This window comes from Ursus maritimus, unplaced genomic scaffold, assembly GCF_017311325.1.
Source record: "Ursus maritimus isolate PB19 unplaced genomic scaffold, ASM1731132v1 scaffold_19, whole genome shotgun sequence".
Lineage (NCBI taxonomy): Eukaryota > Metazoa > Chordata > Mammalia > Carnivora > Ursidae > Ursus > Ursus maritimus.
In genome coordinates, this window is record NW_024424341.1 from 11,595,167 (window position 1) to 11,618,751 (window position 23,585).

The following is a 23,585-nucleotide window of genomic DNA, read 5'->3' on the forward strand; positions in this document are numbered from 1 at the left end:
GTTTATCCTTGCAACTGTCACCTGGAGGAGGGAACTGTAGAATTAGAATCTGTAAGAGCAGCGTGATTCCTTTGTTCTCTTAGAACAAATCCCAGAGAATCCCAGAACTCTATCTAATCATAATAAGAGCAATGCTGAGAGCTCTTGTTTATTGAGCACCTATTATGTGCTCGGTGTTGGTATAAGCATTTTACATGTATTAACCCGTTTTATTTTTATAACAACCCTGTCAGTGACATACTGCTACTCTCATTTTACAGACGAGAACACTGAGGCACAGAGGGATGATTAACTTTTTCATGGAAATACAGCTATTAATCAGCAGAGGTGGGATTCGAACCCAGACATTCTGGCTTCAGAGTCCTAACGGCTAATGCTAACTGCCTTTTGAGCAGATATTTCCTATTCTTGCAGTATAGCGCCCTCTGGGACTTGGGTTTTTAAAATATCCACCTCTGGAAAGACGAAGGGAGTGTTCTCCTTGCTCTCCCTAGCAGGTCCTATAGTCTCTCCTCTTCTGCCCGCCACCCCGCTTCTCTCCCCCCACAACATCTGCTCATAGCTTCCTACACATGCTCTCAGGTGATTGTAATACATTAGATAAGCTTATTCTATGAAATGGAACCTCTCTCCTGGTCTCCAGTTGTGTGTGTGATGTTGAGTCAGATGGTTTACAAAGCATGTGCCCTGAAACTTTTTGGTGGATGCATTTCTTCCAGGTGACAAGTGATCTGTTGACTTCTCTGGCCTCCGTGTAATGCTGCCAGATGTATGGTAAGGGTGGACTCAGAGAGAGCCATTTGGGTTCAAATCACGGTCGGGCTTAGGAAGGGCTTAAAGGTGGCGAAGAGAATGGGAATTTCAGAACACTGTACTGTTTTCTGAGTCCCTGAACGTTTTTGCCAAGCAATCGCTAAGCGAAGTTCAGTCGGCTGTTCTAGACAGTAGGGAGGCTCCAGAGGTAAATCAAATGCCCTTCTTGCCTTGAAAGGACGGGTGAAGTGTGTGCCTGTGATTATAATTATGCCATCAGGAAATGTGAGATCTGGAAGAGACTTTTGAAATCACCTTGTCCAAGCATCTCATTTTACAGATGAAGACACTCAGGCGGGGAGAATGGCAGTGACTTGTCCAAGGTCACATAGTTCCCTAGTGACAAGGAAGTCTTACATGCCACAGGAGTTCATGTAAAATGTATTGGGAGTTCAGAATAGAAGAGATTACTTCCTGCTGAAATTAAATTCAGGTGAAGCTTAAGATCCTTCAGGACTTTGCTCTCATACCTTTTCCCAGTGAAATCTTTCTGTAGGTTTAAAATGAGCCCGTCATCTCTCTTTGGTTTATTTCTGTGAGTAGAGGTCATTGAGAAGTAATTTGTATAGGATACGTGTAATTATATACTAAATTCATTGGCTTCACAAGCAGTGCTGGTTAATAGATATCCCCAGTAAGAAGACTGAAATGGTACAATATTTAATCAGGAATGGCTTCAGGGAATCGTGTGTAAAGAGGCAGAGTATTTGATTTTCCTACGCTAGCTTTGCTGGCGATTGCTTGTTACTCTTCGATGTTAAAAACAAAAAAACCCAAAAAAGCCCCAAACATATATACATACACATGTATGAATTTTATCAAGGAAGGCATTAACAACTCATTGTTTGATGTAGTCCTAAACCTTGTACTCTGACTGGAATACCTTCAAAAGGATCAGGTAAATAATTATTGGTTACTGTTTTTGTACTTTTGGAAGGAAACATCCTCTGCAATATTGTCTTTATAGGAAAAACAATTCTTAAGAATTTTAACTAGTGCCAAGTATTGCCAATTCTTGATATTATTTTCCAGATTTCCCAGGAAGGGCGAAGGAAGAAAAGGAGGAGAGGCTGATCCATGATTCCTGCTCAGTATGTGATAGGCTGGAAAGCAGGGACTTTGTAATAATTTCCTTGGCATTCTGGGACTGCCATTTCGTGTCTCTGACTCAGGAAAAGTTGAATTTGCTTGAGGATAGCAATTTGTTACCATAATTCTTAAACCTTTACTTTGAAATGAGTAGCTTCATATTCCTTAGCTCCTCTTTGAAAGCATGAAAGGTTAGATTGTAACTGCAGCTAGGAGTTTGGGAGCGTTCATAATTTTTAAAAATGCTGTGAGATTTGATGTTTTCCTTCCTCTCCCAGCATCCCTCTCTGAGGTCTCAAAGCTCATGTGACTTTGTTTCATTGTATCATGCCATGTGCTGTTACTTTTTTTTTTTTCTTTTTCTTTCTTCTTTCTTCTTCCTTTTTTTATTTTTTATTTTTTTAATAATAATTTTTTATTATGTTAGTCACCATACAGTATATCCTTAGTTTTTGATGTAATGTTCCATGATTCATTACTTGTGTATAACGCCCAGTGCACCATGCAATACGTGCCCTCCTTAATACCCATCACCGGCCTATCCCAGTCCCCCACCCCCCTCCCCTCTGAAGCGCTCAGTTTGTTTCCCAGAGTCCACAGTCTCCCATGGTTCATTCCCCCTTATTACTTTTTTTTTTTTTAAGATTTATTTATTTATTTTAGAAGGAGAAGTGGGGAAGGGGCAGAGGGAGAGAGAGAATCTCAAGTAGACTCCCCGCTGAGCGTGCAACCCGACGGATGCAGGGCTCCACCTCATAACCCCGAGATCATGACCTGAACTGAAATCAAGAGTTGGATACCCAACCGATTGAGCTACCTGGGCACCCCTATTAGTTATTTGTGAAGTCACTTACGCAGTTCAGTAAAACTTGTTTGGTGGTCTAAGTCACATTTTATTTAATCCCCATGGAATCATTTATGCATTGAACAGTAAGCAGCTACTGTTTGCCAAGCACTCTTCTGGAGGCTGAGCATATAGCCACGAACAAAAATCTCTGCCCTCACAGAGCTTATGTTTAACGAGGAGAGGCAGAAAATAAACCAACAAGAAGGTGGTAAACAAAGGGGGGGCCTAGGTGTACAGTTCTAAATGGGAAAGTAGGCTTCCTTTAGAAGGTCACGTTTGAGCTAAGACTGGAAGGAGAGAGTGCGCAGGAGGAGACCAGCCTGGGTGGAGGGAATATGGAAGGCCCAGAGATGGAACATGGTGTTGAGATATTTCAGAAGCAGCAAGCATGGATGGAATTGAGTGAGAGAAGAGGGGGAGTAACAGCAATGAAGACAGAGAGGAAAGACGGTACACAGCGGGCAGAAGCTATTACAGAAGTAATACCATAATATAAGGTACGGGGCTTGTCTGTGGCATGGCATGAAATGGGAGCTGTTGTGGTTTCGAGTAGAAGGGGGGAGGCAGCACTGGAAGCAGGAGAAAGAGGCTGTTGCAGTAATCCAGGTTAGAGAAGGTGGGCCCGATGAGAAGAGGCAGAGGTGATGAGGCATGTTTGTATGATGTCACCTATCTTTTCACCCGTGAAGAGTGGCAGTGTTCAGTGCTGGTGAGAAAAAAAGACCCGCAGTACCATCTCCCAATTGTCAAGGGAAGGTCAGCCACCAAGAACGGCTGATTCCTCCCAATAGTTCTGTTGCGGTATAACTTAACATACAACAAGCTGCACACATTTAAAGTTTACAGTTTCATGAGTTTTAACACACCTGTGAAACCATGACCATAATCAAGATAATGAACGTATATCCATTATCCCAGAAGTTTCATCCTGCCCCTTGGTTGATCCTTAATGATTAATGATGTTGAGCTTTGTTTCATGTGCTAATTGGCCATACATGTATCTTCTTTGGAGAAATGTCTCTTCAAGTTTTTTGTTTTTGTTTTTTTTAAAGATTTATTTATTTATGTTGGAGGGTAGGGGTGGAGGGAGAGAGAGTCCCAAGCAGACTCTATGCTGAGCGTGGAGCCCAATGGGGCTCGATCCCATGACCCTGAGATCACAACCTGAGCCGAAACCAAGAGTCAGACACACTTAACTGATTGTGCCACCCATGTGCCCTTGTCTCTTCAAGTTGTTTGCCCATTTTTGAATTGGGTTGTTTTTTAGTTGTTGAGCGTTAGGAGTTCTTTATATATTGTGGATATTAATCTCTCAACACATATGTGATTTGCAAATATCTTCCCCAAGAACGGCTGAATTTTTAATGATATATTCATGTGATGAGTAGGAAATGAGGACAGATTAGGTGGAACAAGCTTTATTGTCTAGGACATTAATTGGGCAATTTAATTCTGTATTACTGAATGGCAGTATTTATGTCAGCACCCCAGAAATGCTCCTTTCCAGTGTATTTTTCCCCTAACAGTAACCACTGTCCTGCCTTCTGAGGCCATACATTAGTTTTGTGCATATTTAAATTATGAATTAGAATTGTAAGCTCCTTGAAGGTATGGTTTGTGTCCTTCTTTGTATGTGCATATAATGGTAGAAGAGTAGGTACATTTTTGCCTTAAGTCAGTATTTTTAGTTTTGAGTGGTTTATGCTGTTCATCTACATTCTGGCCACTCTGATTTCTGCAACTACAATATCTGTTTAGAATTAGGATTCTTTTGATTGCAGATAGCAGATACCTGGCCTAAACAGGCTTAATTTAAAAAGATAAGGAATTGTCTCACTTAATAGGAAGCACAGAGGTCTCACTGGCTTCACGTGGACCTCATTTCAACAATTAATAGTGTGGTCAATTTCCAGGGGCGCCTGGGTGGCACAGCGGTTAAGCGTCTGCCTTCGGCTCAGGGCGTGATTCCAGCGTTCTGGGATCGAGCCCCACATCAGGCTTATCTGCAAGGAGCCTGCTTCTTCCTCTCCCACTCCCCCTGCTTGTGTTCCCTCTCTCACTGGCTGTCTCTATCTCTGTCAAATAAATAAATAAAATCTTTAAAAAAAAATAGTGTGGTCAATTTCCAGTTTCTTTCCCTTCCTCCTTTGGCTCTTCTTAAGCTGTTGCTTTCATCTCTTGGGGCAAGAAAACTTCTCATGGCCCCCAAATGCCTGCCCCCAGCTGTTGTGGCCACTTCCTTTCTTTTTTATGAGCTTTGAGAAGGACAGAAACTGGGTGTTGGACAGGTGCTTTGAACTGTGGGTAAAGCTTTGCCTGAAGCTAGATGAACAAATGATTATCCTCTTTTGATTAATCCAGTTTGGTTCTGATTGTCTATGTTATTTACAACGTGAATGTTTCTTGCGAATCTCTACCACTCTGTCCTTTCCTGAGGCTGCCCAGGGAGTTACAAGCTCTATTGTTAGAAGGTCTGGTTTGGAGAATGTATTGTTTGAGAAGTATCTCTGCTTCCTTTTCTCATTTCACACTTTACTTCAGATAATGTAATGGTTTTGAAGCTTTAGCCAGGAGTCCCCAGAAAATTTTTCTCTCCTTTTCTCGCTTTTGCTTTTTCCCCCCAAGTCCATGAAACATGATGTAATAAGGTTCTCCTATGTATGTGAATGTTTATATCTTAATATTTTTTTTTCAGATGCTTAATCTGAAAGCTGACAGAGCCAGACATTATGTTGAAAGGCCTTAGACTTTTCAGGGAAGAGTTTGCAACATTTCTCCCGAGATCCCAGAAAATTTAAGATTAATTTTATAACCTGTGTCAAGGGACTATGTTTGTCCTGAATTGCTTGTTTCAAGGCATCTGAGAGCAGTTTCCAGCTTCTTATAGACTATGAGCTGGGATTGATTAGCCCCACCCCCCCAACTTCAAAGGTCTCTTAGTTCATTTCTTCAGACCATTCATTCCTCAGTGGCTGGGAGGGAGTTTGCTCTAAGTCAGCAGCAGGCTTGACTACTTGTTCTTCACAACCAATCAAGAAAAGCATTGCTAAATTGCAGCAATCTCCCAGGGCAGCTTCTCCCTGGCGAACCCTTCTTGCCTTAGTGACATGCCTTTCAGGAGTGTTTCCCAAACGTCGTCTGGCTTATACCATTTGCCATTACTTTGGAAACCTGTCTAGAAAAATTATACAAGGTCTACACACAAAAGTGTCTACTTTCCAGAGGGATTTCTCTGAAAAACGGATCTGACCTGTGAAAAAGTCTTTCATGTCTATCATTGCCCTCAGTCTAAATTCCTTACCTTGGTTTGCTAAGTGTCCTGGCTTCTGCCTCCCCCACTCCAGCCTCTTCTTTTGCAAATGTGTGTCATTTGCATGATACACTTGCAACTCAGAATTAATGATGTTCTTGTACACCCATCATGCCATTTCCCTCCCCAGAAGGTATCTTCCCAACCTCACACCTTCCCCTCTTCTCACACCTTCTGACTCTTCTCCCTTTTTTCAAAACGGATTCTCCATCCCAGACACTGGAATATCACAGACCAGCACAGGACAGAGCATCATGAGGTTTTGTATACCAGCTGACTAGCTGCGACTTCTGGGTTTCTCCTGCCTCAAGATCTGGGACATGGACAGGAACGGACCTGCTACTTATGCCCTTCTGGGTATGGGGTTAAGGAAACAGAGAATATAATTGCTGAGGCCAGAGGCTTAGAAATCTTAGCACTTGGCCAAGGGAATAGGGAATAGGAAATCGGTCTATTAATGTGTGGTGATGAACATATATTTTACACATCAGGGAAATTATTGACATACAATATTAATGGTATATGTTATGAAATGTACAGAATTTCAAGCGATATATTTTATTTGATTGGAACCATCATCTCTTTCTTTATGCTCAGCTTTTTGTCTTTGTTTCCTGTATGACAGCGGTTGCATACAGCTTGAAAAATACAAACAAAATGTTTGAGTGCATTTATTTTTTACCAAATGGGAATTTAATTGTTCTTCAAAAACTAGTTAGCATAAAAAAATCAAATTGGTTAAATTTGGGGCAGAGTCGGTATTTTAAACTTGACGTTTAAATTTAGCATTCTTTTGTATTTTTTCACATCTTTTACTTCTTGAACAGTTTGGTTAGTGGGAGCTGGGAATGCATCAAACACACTTGAGACATTCACAGTCCTTTCAGTGTTACTGAGGTTTAAAGGCAAGTGGGAGCCTATTGCCTCTGCTTGTTTCCAGAATAACACGAAGCAAGAGTAATTAACTGCAGTTGCTATAGATAATTACAAGTTGATTTTATTGAGAAAGTGAGCAACACTATACTTATGCAATAAAAAATTTATCAGACATACGGCTTCCCTCCCTCCTCTGTACCCAGCCCAAGGGGGAAACAAACCCTCAAGAAAACCTTATTTTAATGAGCACATTTCAAAGGTGCTGGATTTATGGGAGACATCAGGAAACACTGATTGCAATTACTGTCTCTGTTTGTCGTTCCAGACTTTACTGGTGCCATATTGGGACGAGGGGGGAGATGGGAGATAGAGGGGAAAATTGTCAACCAGCCCATTAGCCTGTGAAAATCACCTCTTAGCAGAATAGCCATATTCCTTGGCTGGAAACCACAACAGCTTCGTTGTCACTGTAATTTAGAAACCATTTCTTTTTGAAGTTTAGTCATAGTTGATTTCACCAGAGAAAGACATATGAAAAACCTTCTTTAAATATTTCTATTTTCTCTACCTGTGCTACTTGCTGCATCTGTTATCATTAGGGCTCTCCAGAAGGAAGCTGCTGAAAGCCCTAGGGTATCACAAATATAAACATACGATTTTGCATAGCAGTATTCTTTCGCTAAATTGATCTGCTTATCAAATAATTTAGCATTAATTACTTTATTGTATGCTAGTATTAGTCTCCTGACGTCATTATTATTTTATTCAGCCTGGCTTCCTTGCTAATATGTGCAGTAGACATCTCTATCAAATCACCAATATCAGGACTCTAGAGCAGGACTCGGAGAACGTTTTCTGAATAAGGGGATGGCCAGATGATGAATATTTTTGGCTTTGTGGGCCTTACGGTCTGTGTCTTAGCTCCTCAGCCTCCGAAGGTGCGTGAATGAATGGGCATGACTGTCTTCCAGTTACTTTGTATAAGCAGGTGATAGGCCTGGTTTGCCTGTGGGCTCCAACAAAGTTCATAGATGTAAATGCCTGTAGGGGCGAGGCAGGTTCTGCCAATGAGGGAAATGGCTGATGGGGACAGCCACTAGCAGAGAGCACTGTCTTGTCTAAAAGGGGCAGCTACTTCTTAGCTCTGCACTGGCTCAGGGATTACCAGATCTTGTAATTTAAGAATAGCTGAATGTTTATATTTTTATGCAAAGCACTTTTCTCAGTTGGCAGCTAACTTAGTTTTGTTAAGAAAATGTAGTGCAGGTCAAGTTTTACACCGTTGGCAGGCTCTTTTCTGGTCGTTAAGATCTAGTTTTGCAAATTCAAGAATTTTCAGGTGTAACTATATATTGTAAGTAAGACGTGCCTAGAGAATGTCATCAGACGTGGATAGCAAATATCTAGTTTTGCCGCTGCTAACTCCCATTTCTAGTGCCAATGACAGCTAATCAGTAATTGATTATACCGCNCTTTCCTGCTGAGCTTGGAGAAAAATTCAGCATGGAATAATTCTGTTCCAGGGCTCACAAAAGCCATGACCAATAAGTAGTTGTGTCCTCTGATATGTGTAGGGTATTCGTCATTCCCGTTCTAGAGGGTTCTCCTTTAAATGTTTTTGGGATTAACCTAGAAAAATGGTTATAGACTTTTTACCGTGGGACTTTATTCTTAAAGAAAACTTGCTGAAAGTTGCTCCTAACTAAAGAATGCTTGGGAAAACATGTATCAGAAGTAACAAATAAGAAAAAAAAAAGGTAAAATTCTGTTCAAAAGGCAATATCAGATTTTAAAGGTTTATATATTATTTTAGAGAGAAAGCAGGGGTGGGGGTGGTAGGGGCAGAGGGAGAGGGAGAGAAAAGCTCAGGCAGACTCCCTGCTGAGTGTGGAGCCCAATGCGGGGCTTGATCCCACGATCCTGAGATCATGACCTGAGCCAAAACCGAGAGTTGGATGCTGATCTGACTGTGCCACCTAGGCTCCCTGTGGCAATATCAGATTTCAGATTCAAACTTAAGGAATTAAAGAATAGCCAAAGTTGGATGTGTCGTTAAAGGTCATTTAGTAACATTCCTTCCCTGAACTTGGATTTCTAGTCTGTTTTGTTTTGTTTTTTTTTCATCATGCCTGTGCAGAGTAATATGAATTAATAGTTATAAAGGGGGTTTCCTTCTTTTTTCCCCTTCCTTTACTGCCTTTGACCCTTTGGCACAGTTACTGTAGTGTAACACGTTCAGAATTTAGGAATTCCGTGTATGAGGTTGTGCCGTCCAGGGTGCACGTACTTTTGGATTGTGTGTGTGACGTGAACATGACACAGCCTAGGTGACACACGCTTCGTTGCCCATTGTGATCACAGGAAACTTTGCATCCTCTTATCTTCCTTCATCACTTTGTATGCTACCCTCTGCGAATCTAGACCGTATGTATCTTTCAAGTTTGATCTTCTCCAAGAATTCTGCTCTACCCATTCTAACCTTCACTAAACCTGTCCCTTCTCTAAACTTCTTTACAGTTAAGACCTATACTAAATGAGCTGTGTAATGCTTTATTATGTTATTTGATTTAATTTGCAGGTTTTCTCCACCCTCAAATTAACATTTTCTTTTCCTGCCATCCAACCCAGGAAGGACTGTTAATGGGTGTGAACAGAGCGTTTTGTTTTCTAAGTAAGCGGTTAAGTACAACTGAATGCCTTCTCTGTGCCAGTTAGTAGGACTCTAAATGTGGATGAAACAGAAAAATGGACCCTCCCCTTGAAGACCAGAGTCTAGCATCTAATGGAATTTAAACTGTCTTTTTTCTGGTATTCAGTGATAAACGTTTATAACTTCACTAGAAAGAAAGCTCCACTGGGGTGAAGCTCTTTGATTCATTCATTGATAGAGCCCAAGTGCTCAGATCAGTGCCTCATATATAGTAAGTGCTTAATAAATGTTTTGTAAATGAACTTTTGTAAGTTTTTATGTAGGGCAATCCCTGCAGGACTGTTTCGTGTAGGCAGATCATGTTGTATGCCTTCACTTCGTTTACATGTCTCTCCCCTCCTGTATCCCCGATACATTGTTCTCGTCCCAGAAAAGTCAGTCTTGAGTATCCTTCTAGAATAGAATATCCTTCTAGAATAGACTATCCTTCTAGAATATTACCTGTACATATATACACACCTGTGTGTGTTTGTATTTTTTACACAGATTATAACCTGTCAGTTTCTTTCTCTTAAAAATGTATCAGATCTGTATCAGTGCATAGTCATATTACTTTCAGTGGCTACATAGTGTTTTATTGCCTGGACATTTCATAATTTATTTAACCAAAAACTTATTGATGGATATTTAGATTGGTTCTTTCCTTCCTTCCTCCCTCCCTCCCTCTCTTTCTCTTTTAAGAGAGAGAGTGCGTGGGCATGCATGCATGCACGTGAGCCGGAGTAGAGGGGCAGAGGGAGAGAGAGAGAATCCCAAGCAGGCTCCATGCTCAGCATAGAGCCTGGATGATGCGGGTCTCTATCCCATGACCTTGAGGACATGACCTGAGCCGAGATCAAGAGTCAGCTGCTTAACTGACTGAGCCACCCAGTCACCCCTATTTAGGTTATTTCTGATCTTTTGCTCTTATAAACAGTGGTACAGTAAACATCCTTGCTCAAAAGTCATTTTGCAGTCTCTGCAATACATTCCTAAAAGTGGAATGGTGGAATTCCTTTAAGTTCAAAGTGTTTATGCATTTGTAATTTTGATAAGTGTCGTCAGATTGTCCTTTACAGAGTGTGAGTATGCCATTTTGCTACACTCTTACTAACACTATATTTATCAAAGTGTTTGATCTTTTCTGATCTGATAAGTTAAAAATATCTGTTGTGGCTTTAATTCGAATTTCTCTTATATGAGTAAGTTTGAACATCTTTTAAATGTTTGCCTACTTATTTCCTTTTATGTGTTCTGTCTTCATAACTTTTGCCCATTTTTCTGTTTGAGTATTGATCTTTGTCTTATTGATGTTCGGTAGTAGCTCTTTATATATTAAAAAGTTCTTCCCTGGCTGTGCTTTCTTGCTTATATTTCCATGTGATTTATAGAATCAGTTTGTCCAGTTACCAACCCCACTTAACTAAAAATCAGTCCTGTTGGTATTTTTATGGGGTTTGTGTCAAATTTATAGACGGGTTTAGGGAGAACTGGCATTCCCATGGTGTTCCGTTTTACATCCCTAGAACATAATATGTCTTTACATTCATTTAGATTTTCTTTTGTGTCCTTCAATAATATTTTAAAGTTTTTTTTCTTACAGACAATACACGTTTAAGATTTTTGCTGGATGTTTTAATATGCACCATTTGTAGGTAGCATTTTCTTAATTTGACGATTGCTTGGGATATATTTTTCCTGGTTGATTTGCAGATAAATAATAATTTGCAAAAAAGCATTTTTCTTACAAAAAAAAAACCTTTTTCTTTTGTCTAATTATGGCTCATTTATTATGCAACTCCAGAGAGCACACTTGTGTTGGTCATTCCTTCCAGAATAGTGACGAGTCATTGTGGTGATAAAGGCAATTATATCCTAATTCTTAACTTTGGGAAGATTTCTAATGTTTCCCTATTAAAATATGATGCTGGCTTTGTGGTTGAGAGAGATCTGTATTTTATTGTGTTAAGGAAACTGGCCACTTATTATTTTATTGACGTTTTGATTATGGAAGGATGTGTTTTACTGAATATTTTGTGTATCTTTGGTGTCTGTTTTCCTCTAAGAATATGATGAATTTTACGTGTAAGCCTTTTCATATTGAACTATCCTTGTATTCCCGTGATAAGTTCTACTTGGTCATGGAATGTTATTCTTTTAATATGCTGTTAGATTTGGATTCTGTTTCCCTATATTTAAGAATTTTGCATTGATTCTCAGATGTGAGAGTGTGTGTGTGTGTGTGTGTGTGTGTGTGTGTGTATTTTCTTTTTGGATTTTGATACATATTATTCTGTCTTCATAAAAAGAATTTGGAAACTTTTCTTTTTCTATGCTCTTAAACAATTTAAAGTATATGGAAATAACCCACTCCTTAATTGTTTGGTAGAATTCTTCTTTAAAACTCCTGACACCTATGTTTTCCTAAGAGATAGTTCTTTGACAATGTTCTCTTTACCTTTTATGGTTTCATTAGCTTTTCTCCCCTTCTGGGGATGATTTTGGTAGTTAATATCTTCCTAAAAAACTGTCCATTTAATCCAGATTATCTAATTTATTTGTGTGGAATTGAATAAATCATCTTTTATTGTTCTTGGTATCTGTGGTTTTTTTCTCATCGTTTAAAGATTTTTTTGATTAAAGCATAAAGGACATGTTAAAAATATTTGAAAGAATGTGTTTTTTAAGAAAATATGATGTAAAAGGATATAGTTCACTTCCTATCCATTTTTTATTAAAACTAATTATTGCTGAGCTAATGATTATACAACCCAGAACCTGAGACGAGACATTTCCTTTCTGATCCAGCTCTTCTCTTTTTGACAGGCCCAGAAGAAGAAAGCGAGGATGACCCTCAGCTCGAAGGCAGAGACCCTGATACTTGGCATGTCGGGTTTAAGATCTCGTGGGACATAGAGACTCCTGGCTTGGCAATACCCCTTCACCAAGGAGACTGCTACTTCATGCTTGGTAATTAGGAGGGTCAAAGCTATATGGATACTCTGGTGTCTAAGTTTTAGATTACTGGCTACATATTTGGAATGTGTCCCTTTTTTTTTTTTTTTTAAGATTTATTTATTTATTTTAGAGAGAGTGTGTGGGGGAGGGGCAGAGGGAGAGACTCTCCAAGCTGACTTCCTGCCAAGTGGGGAGCCCAACATGGGGCTTTGATCTCAAGACTCATAAGATCATGACCTGAGCCGAAAGCAAGAGTCGGACGCCTAACTGACTGAGCCACCCAGGTGCCCTTAGAATGTGTCTTTTGAAATAAGCTTTTTAGGTATTTTATAGCGATAGTGAATCTGCTACATGGAACTGGTATTTTTGTTTTTATTTCCTCATTTTTCTAGGTAGTACTCATCTGTAAAAGTTGCCTTTTTTTTTTTTTTCCCCGTCTCCCATTCCAATAGTTTATGGAGTTCCCCAAATGTGCTAAATAGCTTTCAGGACTTTTCATCAGAGTTGCTCAGTCATCCAAATGAGCTTATTAGTCTGACGTATTAAGATGATTTCTGTATAAGTTCTTAGTGGAAGTTTTTTCAGTTTCGAATTTAGTTTCTTCTCAGGAGCAGCTGACCTGAAAACAGGGCCTTTCTCTCCACTTGTGTTGAGTTCTTTGGGCAGCAGTATTTCAGCTGTATTTAGGATTCGGTTAGCAGCTTTTGTTTTTGGCTCTTTGCTCTGAGTGTTTGGTTTTGGTTTTGGACTTTCTACTTGTTTTCCAATGCACAGCATATAGACGGTATGCTTTCTTAACTCACAAAGCCTCGCTGGGTTTATTCTGTTGCTGGCTTTAGCTCCTGACTATCTAGGGTTAATCTTACTCTTACCTGCTCGGGGATGTCTACTCACGTATTGGCTTTAGAACTGGGGAGCCCCAAGGCTCAAAGTGGATATTTATGAGAAGAATTATTTCTCAGTTAATTGAGTATATGTAGAGGGCCCGCTATGTTCTCCATGCTGTGTAAGGTTCTGGAGGAGATATTGGAGATGGATAAAACTTGGTCCTCGCCTTCTCGAAATTCAGAGTTTGGATTAGCTCTTTACGTCATTACCTCATTAAGCATTTTCCAAATTTCAGTCATTTACATGTCAGGTTCAAGGTTCTCACCATATCCCTGTGCTGCCTGTACTGTTAACTTGTGTAATATTTTTCTCTAAATAAATTCACCTTCTTTCTTTCACTGAAGTGGATGTATTTTAGAAGGAGATTTTATAACACTGTCTTAAGCAGAAGACCAGTATCACTTGGTTTATAATTAGAAGAGGTTTATAAACAGAGAGAGAAAGTGAGACAGAATTAAGACCTGCTGCTTTTGTTTGCCAAAGATCTTGAGTCCTGTTCTGTCTTTGTTAAAAGAGACGTGTCTCTGTTAGGTGTTAACAGTGTGATGGTACCAATCAGGGACTTTCTCCTTGTCAGCAGCAAGACGGGAAGATCATTATGTAGGAATTACTTTCCCATGGTGTGTGATTCAGTGGTGCTTGACGTTGTGTCCCTTCACCTCTTCAGTTCTTCACGTGGACTGATGGCCACCTTTGCAGAACAGTGATCTAAGCAAGCCCTGCCCCTCTTATTTTCCATTTGCATGTCGCTCTACAGTTCACAATTCAGTTGCACATAAGCAGTCTCATTCGCTCTGCAAACAAGCTTGTGAGGGAGATGGCATGGAGATTGTTCTGTGCTTAAGTAATTTGCCTAAGGTCAATGGGTTGGTACAGGGGATTAGGGTGGTTTGCAGGTTTCATATACAATGCTTTTCCTGCTCTAAAAGGGACCGTTTAGACTTGATTCCAATACACTGAAATCTCTCTGTGGGAACATTTTTAAGCCGAAGGTCATCTCTTCGTGAGACCCTCCCCTGCTTGCTGCGGGATCTGAGTTTCTATTTTGAAGTCCCTGCCCCATCGGCGAGCATCATTTGTAGGTTACAGGTTATTACTCAGTTTTTAATGTACCACCCAGATACGGATATTTACTGTGAGTACAAATGGGTTTTAATTTCAGCCAATATTAACCACTTGCCTTTGGATACGTTTTCCAGGAGTTTCTATTAGCAGTTTGTATCTTTAAAAGAAGTGAGAGTCATTTGGTGCCATTCTGTTTTTTTTTCTTTTTAATTTTTATTTATTCATGAGAGACAGAGAGAGAGGCAGAGGAGGGGGAGAAGCAGGCTCCCCGCTGAGCAGAGAGCCCGATGCAGGACTCGATCCCAGGACCCTGGGATTACGACCTGAGCTGAAGGTAGACGCCTAACCGACTGAGCCACCCAGTTGCCAATTTGGTGCTATTCTAAATGGCTATATTAATTTTCTGCATATAGAAGTAGTAAATATACATTTTAGAAGTTCAGCTGCCATCCGTTTACTTAAGAACATCTTGTGTGCTCTTTTCTGATTATGAAAGTAAAATAGATGTTCATTGTAGAGAAAAGAAACACTGAAAGGTATGAAATGAAAGAAGAATATAAAAATCAGGTTCATACCTGTTTTGGTATATTCCTTTTCAGTCTTTTTTCTGTACGTGTATGTATCTGGAATAATAGCAGTATGTGCATAACAGCCACATTGACTGGGGACTAACAACAGTTCAGGCATTCGTTTAATCGTCTCCATAACCCTAAACAGTAGATGATAGTTACATTGCGCAAGAATCAGCTCGGGTGTAACTGAAGTAGTGACATAGCCGTGGTTACACAGTTAGTAGGGTGTGTGGATTGAAACTTGTTCTTTTATCCCATTTGGGCTCTGACAGCCTCTTCAAGCCCCCCCCCCCACTCAGGTGCTGATCCCCGCTCTGAGCTCCTGGGCCCCCCTCTCCCACCATGATGTCTCTGCTTCACCTAAAGGCTTTAGGACTAAATTGTTCAGGAAGGAAGGAGAAGATGACAAGAGTGTTCTATGTCCTTCTTTCTTTCCCTTTCTTTTTAAAGTTATGTTTCTCTTGCCTCAGAAATAGATTAATAATGAAAATATTAAATAATGACATTGTTCTTTTTACCTTTATGTTATAATGAATATACATTTTTAAATATACATTTGTCCCTTTAGCTACTGTAGGTGATAAACTGAAGCAAGTGCTATTATTTTATAGGCGCTGATATGCAAGACCTCCTATCCATTCCTCATGTCCCAGCTCCTGCGTTCAGATGCAGGGGAAATAGCTGGTACCTTACTGATCTGGGCCGGGCACAGCACAAAGCCCAAAGCATGCTTTTAGAATATATTCATTTAGAATGTATTTTCTTTATTATTATTATTAAAGAAAAGTATTATTTTCTTTATTAAGATGTCATAGTCAGTTTCTAAAAGGAACTTTCCTCCATCTCCTCTTAAAATCAAACAAAAATAAAACCAACCATCGTCTATCGCTGCCTTTTCTCTGTACTTTCTAGAATCCAAATCCTTCAAGGAGCCCAGTGGTGGGACCTCAGCCCTGTGCTGATATCTGAAATCTGAACTTCATAGCACTTATGAAAAGGAAACAGTTTAGCTCAATTTATAATAATATATTGGTCTGCAGAGGAAGTGCAGGCTGAACCCTGCTGTCTCAAGTAAATACTCCAGGGGTGTCTGATGGGGAACGTGTCGGGTGCCTGTAATAAATCCACTGCCTGTGGAAGTGAGTGAAGGCCCTGCTGGCAGTGCCTGAGGACACGCTTAACAGGGGTTGTCACGGTTTTACTTTTAAATTGGAATCTTTGCCCTAATCTCAGAGTTAGACATGACCAGATTTGCAAACAGATTTACAATTTTCACTAATTTTCCAACCAGGACTTCAAAAAACACTTAGAGGGAAAAAAATACACCCTGGTCTTTCTCAGAGTAGGATGATTTACTTTGCCACAGATGTTTTCCATAGACTGAATGTAACCAGGGAGTTAGGGACTTAAAAAGTGGCTTGGAGACAAACTGTGGGTTTGTTTTTTGTGGAACAGATTATACAGTTCAAGGGACATCAACCAAATTATGTTCATTAACCAGGAGCCGGGTATGGAGATGGGCTGTTTGAGGACAAAGGTGAGTGCTAGGCAAACATTTGGGGCAAACCTCCTTTTTATCCATACCCCCCCTTCATTGATTACTTTTTACTTGTCACTGTTCATCACTGTTCTCCTGGCCTCTTTATTTTTGTTTCCTTCAATCCAAATTAAATCTCATTTTCAAATAGCTATCTCAAAGCTTCAGTTGCCAAGTAAAATTTCCATGGCCAAAAGAAAAAAAAAAAAAGCGATGTAAATTGAAATGCACGCCGTTGCGTTTTTGGTTTTGCTTTCCTTCATCAACAGTTTAGGGCAGAATGATGAAAGGCCATTTCCTGTCAGGTGACCAAGTTCCAGACTCATGGCATTGTCTATTGGCTGTATGCTGTTCATCTTTCTCCCGAGTCTCTGCCTCCCCCGGACAACTAGTACTTCTTCATACTCGCTTCCCAGGGTTACTGGGAGGCCAAAGAAGAAAGTGCTTTGCAAGCTACGATTTGCATGTGGGGATCAACTGTGAAGATGAGGAGCTGGGCCATGGCATTACGGGAGAACCAGTGAGGCGAGTGGAGGACAGAAGAGCACTAAATATTGTGTTCTTATCCTGCTTCAGGCCCCGGGTTCTGCCATCTTGGCATGTCACTGTTTCATACATATATTTCCGTGACCACATAAAGGAACTGCAAGAAAGGGCCATCTCACCAACCGCTTCTTGAGGGGGAGAAGAGTTGAATCAGAGCTCTGTGGTACCCACACTCTGACCTTGGTTGAGGGCTGGATTTACCTATGAAGCCTGGTCACTAGTGTTTTACAGATTAGTTTCACCTTCTTTGGAATACCTATGGCTTGAAGCAGCAAGACCCAGAGCACGGTGAACGCTTGATGTGGTAGAACCTGAGAATATGCCCTGCTTCTATTTTTGGCGTCAACATGAGCACTCCAGTTGGAGACTGTTGCCCTATGAGCAGGAAGAACAGAGGCTTCTAGGAGTTTAAAGCCTCTTAACGGGGCCTCCTCTGGGACTTAACTTGGAGACTGTGGTATCTTTGTAAATCCTCCAGGTGTCCCTCAATCCTGCCCTGATTTAGACATTTTATTCAAAGGAAAAGGCTTTTGTTATTTCTTCCTCTGACCCCATTCCCTTCCTCCCCCAACTCCTGACTGACCAGCTGAAGTAAAAAGTACCTATAATTTATGGCTTAATCATAAATTCTAAATAATTATACTTTATTACCTCTCATGGGTCTTGAAACGTAGGTGCTATGTTCTGCTTTCTGCCGAGGCAAGGGAATAATAGAGAAACAGTAATAAATTATAACTTCAGGCTGCAGTCGGTAAGCTTGAGGAATTGCCATTTCAGTGGAAAGTGCTCGAACAGCCAAATGAGCACCTGTCATGTTTATTTTCACTTTGAAAAGTAGAAACATGACAGCATAGTTTCAACTGCTCATCCAATACGAACTTGTGGTGTTCTTACCTTCTCAGCAGCTGCAGTATTTGCTTCTTGCTCGTCATGTTTTTGCAGGGTTGAGGATGTATCTGTCCTCCTGAAACTTTTACTCTAAAAATATGCCCCCAAATGCTGACATTTTCAAACTTGTGCTTTTTGTCTTGATACCTGATTCTTTTGTATTCAGTAGAATTGAGGAGAGGACATCTCTTGTGGAATTTGCTCTGAGGAGAGGATTTCCAAGTACTTGAAAGGGTTTCCCCATCTCTTACACTTTCTTAGCATATCCAGTCTTTGTGCATATTTTCATGTCACCGATGTCTTGAACTTTCCTTGAGGTGCATGAGTACCTACGGAGGGCCAGGCACTGAGCTGGAGGCTTTGATGTATTTTCTTTCTTTCTTATAATAAGTCCATCAGGTAGGTAGTCCTCTGTCTTGGATCATTGTTTTTTTGCCAGAAAAGAAAATTGATGGGGATTGCTTGCTAATGGGTGTGTGGGTTCTTTGAGGGGTCTGAAAAAGCTCTAAAATTCATTTGTGGTGTCGGTCACACAATCCTGTGAACACGCTAAAATACATTGAATTGTATGCTTTCAATGAGGGTATTGTTTGGTATGTGAATTATATCTCAATAAAGCTGTTTTACAGAAAGGAAAAAGAGGCTTAGAGAGGTAAAGTAACTTGTTCAGGGTGACGGACCTAGCGAAGCTTGCGTTAGAATGCAGGTTTTTCTGAGACCAAAGCTGTTTCTTCTGTCGAATCGTGCAACTCTACTAATTACGTCTTCACAGGATCTTTTGTCTTTCAAAATGCAGAAAAAATTAACTGAACAAGTAATACATCAATGCACATATATTCTCATTGTAAAGGATTTGAATAGTATGGAATTATATAGAATAAAATTTGGAAGTTCTCTTTCACTTTCCTGTCTGGTCCTTTTGTAAGCATTAACATAAATACGGTTATGCCAATATGATTTACATGTAGATTGCTGCTACTTTATAAAACGAGCACACAAATGGGACCTTATTATATATGTTACTCTAGTACTTGTCCCCCCCCCCCCTTAATGATATATGTTCTGGAGATCTTTCCCTGTCAGTATCTCATTCATATTGTTATTGTTATTATAAAAACAACATGTGGACTAGGAAATAAAAATTCAAACATTAAGGATCTAAAACAGAAAGCGAAAAACTCCTTGCCACCTGTCCCCAAGTTTCATTTCTCAGAAGTAACTACTTTTCGGTGTGTTTGCATTTTATTCTTTAAGTGGTTACCTCCTTCACTCTTAAACACCAGCTTAATACTGCTTTCTTTCCACCCAGCAGCTTGAAGCACTGTCTGTTCCTCCATTAAGAAAAATGTGAAGAAAAGTGAAAAATGGGGATGTGGCTCTTACACTCTCTCACTCTTGCTAAGAATTTTTTTTCTTTATTTATTAGAGAGAAAGAGTGAGAGCGAACAGGAGTGGGGGGAGGTGCGGGGGAGGAACAGACTCCGAGCTGAGTGGGGAGCCCGATGCAGGGCTTGATCCCAGGACCCTGACATCCTGACCTGAGCTGAAGTTAGATGCTTAACCAACTGAGTTACCCAGGTATATTTATGTAGGTGCCCCTCACTCTTGCTAAGTTTTACTAGTTAACATTTACTTTTAGTTTTTTGTTTTTGTTTTGTTTTGTAATTGATTACCTTATAACCGGTATATAGATAGACTCTTGACTTTTAGGATATAAATTGGGGAATGAAAGTTCCCTTTCAGCCAGATCATTACTTTTCCATCATTGTAGATTGTAATGTCTACACACTCATCTATAACACTGCCATGCTTTCCCTGTACATGGAATCTGAAATTTGAAAGCCAGTACCTAACAGTGCTTACGTATGCATCCTTTATTGCAGAACTAAATGAAGTGACTAGATCCATACATAGAAGATGGGAGTCCACAGTAATCACTAACCTTGTCCCATTGAAAGGGTATGTTACAAATGTCAGGTCAAGATTTTATACTAAATCAGAGGCCCAGAATCATGCTCCATTTTAGCTTGCTTTGTATTTGAACCAAGACTTTCTTGTGTGGCTCTCCCTCTCCCCCTAGAAGTCATAATTGCCTTTCTTTATTCTTATTAAAAAAAATAATGCCATAGTGCTGTCCCTGTGTCACATGATGTTTTATCTTACCACTTCTTCAAACCCACCAGGTACAGTTATCGTACTGAGATTTCTTCTCATTGTGGTCCTTGACGATTCTGTTTTTTATCTGGATCTCATGTCTTTTTCTTGAAATTTTCTAAAAAGGTCTTCTATCCCCACCCTATTTTCGGTTTCTAAAAATGCATAACCTCTATAGCACCTAACACAGTACTTTGAACATGGTAGGTGCTTTAATAATAATTTTTGAATTAATGAATGGATGAATAAACCAAAGATTAGTACCCCCCCATATCATGGCAATAAACATATAGGCAAAAGGAAATACTTATTCTGTCCTTGAAAGCACCTAGCTGGAAAAGTTTATGAAGTCCCTCCTCCAGAACAGGAGGCCATTCATTTAATACTTGGGGATCTCCAGAGACAGCTTTTAGAATTTTCCATGGCCCATTCCTTCAGTGACCCATGCTTTGCTTCCTAATACCTAGTCCAAATGACCATGTGACATGACAGAATTTCCCAGTTGGTACAGTGTCTGGATCAATCTGTACATTCATTCTTTTCCAGATCATTTATTAAAAAAACTACTAAAGGTAACAAAAATGTGTTGATTTCTTTTAAGCTGAGGATGGGTGAGTTACTATGAATTTTGAGATCCTTTTATTCCCTCATAATTTATCTAGTCAGAGTCATGCTGTATTAGGATAAATCTGCATCCGGGTTGGTTGGGTGGAATTTTTCCCTTTGGCTGACAGTCTTAAAATGCCTTCTTTGGCTCTCAATATATATAACATAACTCCTGAAAGCATGAACTGTGGAAAGGAAGTTTTTCAGACTTTTAATTTGATTGCATATCCTGTGTGTTTTCTTTGCCACTTCTATAAAGATAGCAAGAATGGCCATAAAGGAAGTTGTTTTTTTGTTTTTTTTTTTGTTCTTTTAATTGATTCTTGTTGCAGGTTTCAGTTCAGGATGAGAGTAGGAATGAGTTTCACATTCCTGACACTGTCCCTGCAGCACATCTCCAGGCCAGACATTATACCCCATGATGGAAGATTCCTTAAATTCTTCCTGTGGAATAATTCTTCTAGGCCCTATAAACACTGAAAACTTTTTAAAAAGACCTAAATTATAGTCCTAAGTCAAATCATTGTAGTGGCTTTGTCCTAAAATTCTATCCTACAATTGGCTCTGGTACAACCATTTTTCCTTCTCTTTTGTTTACACTGTTCCCTCCACCTTGTTGGGTTTTTCTCTCCATCTAGGTATATTTATGTAGGACGATATTAAAAAATTAAAGAGCCACAATGGCATGGGCTCCAACTAGTCAGTGTGGATGCAATTATTCTTTTTTTCCCTCTGGACTGTAGTGATGGGTACAGAGGTCTTATCTACTAGAGTTACGGTTTTTGAGAGCCACTGCTGTGTTCTGTATATTCTCGCACTACACACAGCACTGAATGCCTTGTCCATAACAGGAACTTGTCACGTATTTGGAAAGAACATCCTTTTTTCCTCCCCAGGCCTTAGCCAGAAACCACAGCCATCATCCTCAAGTACCAATGGAAAATTAGATGTGAGATAGGAGTGAATCAAGACGGAAGGCAAAGGTATATGGAGGAACAGAACTGGGAGGTTTAAGTGGCTGCTTCTGTTTCCTTCATTCCCTTTATTAGGGCAGTTCTGGTCCGCACAGAAGCAGTGGGCAGAAATGATGGCCCTGTATCTTCAAAGGGGGAGAGGGAAGAAAACGACTCATTCAGGTTTACTCATTCTCATCTCTCTGTTTCCCCAAACTTCTCTGCCCTCCTGTTTCTTGGGAAGAGTTACAATCTGGAAGACTAAGGCAGCCCTTGCCGAGGTGGGATTAAAGTTCATTTAGAAAACGAAAAAGAATGATTAACCTCAAGAATCTATTCTCTTTACAACCCAGCAACAAACTAGGCATTCCATAAAAGTTAATTTAGAAACAAGAGGGGGAAAGTCATGTATCCTGAGGCCATCCTCACCTCTGTACTTGTTTTTGTAGGAGAGTTTTTACTCCCATGAAAGACTGTTTTCGGGGGGAAGGTTTACAGAACCATCCAAAGCTCATACAGCCTTCTCTGATGGTTCTGTGCCATCGTTTTCATTTGGGGAATGAATGCTTCTTTTCTGAGGATCTCCTCATTGAACATTATCCTTTGGATCTTTCCAAAATAATGATACTTATTGTTTTATTTTACTTGCTACATACAGAAACAGTAATATATGCCATCCAGTCAAAGCTGCCATCAGTCTGAACATGTAGTCCCAACTTCAGAGATACTAAATAGAAAGAAAGAATGTGTACCTTGGAACTGATAGTACATGTTCGCTTTAAAGAATTTACAAACAATAAGAAGGTGTAAATACAAATACATCATATTATCACCTTGCAGAGATAATATTCTTCATACCTACTTGGTTTAATTCCATCTAGTGTTTCTTTCTGTACTTGGAAATATATGGGGATTTTTTCTTTTTAGAAAATACCGTATTAGATACAATGTTTAATACCCGTTTTTTTTCAATACTTTCATATCTTGAGCATTTTTCCTTATTAGATATTCCTTGAAATGTGATTTTTTTAAATGGCCTAGATGTTACTCCCCTCCTTTTGGTAGTTTAATGCATTTCCAGGGTTTTGATGTCATGTATACTGCCCTGGTGAGCATCTTTGTACATATATCTTTGCAGCTTGTTTATTTCTTTAGGAAAAATAACTAGAAGTGGAAAGCTTAGGTGAGAGGAGGGTAGAGCTATTTTAAAACTGTACATATTATATGGTCAGACTGTCACAAGATTGTTTTCAGTGTACATTCCCACCACAGTATGTGAAATGTGGCTGTCCGTTACTGCCACCAGCCTCCTTTTCCTCACCCTGGATCATACTTGGCATTACAATTTCAAAGTATTTTACCACTTCAGTGAGCAAAAATAACATGCTGCTGTTTTAAATTGCTTATTTATTTATTTAAAGATTTTATTTATTTATTTGTCACAGAGAGAGAGAAAGGGGGAGAGAGCGCACAAGCAGGGTGCTTGGCGGCAGGGAGAGGGAGAAGCAGGCTTTCTGCTAAGCAAGGAGCCCAATGTGGGACGTGATCCCAGGGCCCTGGGATCATGACCTGAGCCAAAGGCAGATGCTTAACCAACTGATCCACCCAGGCATCTCTTAAATTGCATTTTTTAATTTATTGATGAGGTAGAACTTTTCCATGTTTGTTTGCCATTCGTATACTTCTTTCTATTACTATTCATCATCTGCCCATTTTTCTGTTAGGGTGTGTTTGTTTTTCTTCACATTTACTTTATTCAACCTTTCAGTCCACTTCCCAAGTATTTTTTAGTAT

The 23,585-nt window shown here is 39.9% G+C and overlaps 1 protein-coding gene across 4 annotated transcripts in view; it reads left to right on the plus strand.

The window, feature by feature from the left end:
- FTO (FTO alpha-ketoglutarate dependent dioxygenase) overlaps positions 1-23,585 on the plus strand; it is a 414,727-nt gene that overhangs the window by 118,125 nt on the left and 273,017 nt on the right. For all 4 annotated transcript variants that reach the window (XM_040633312.1, XM_040633313.1, XM_008702630.2 and 1 more), the window contains exon 4: positions 12,451-12,594. In XM_040633312.1, coding sequence (XP_040489246.1) covers positions 12,451-12,594 — 144 coding nt within the window. The remainder of the gene's footprint in view (positions 1-12,450; positions 12,595-23,585) is intronic.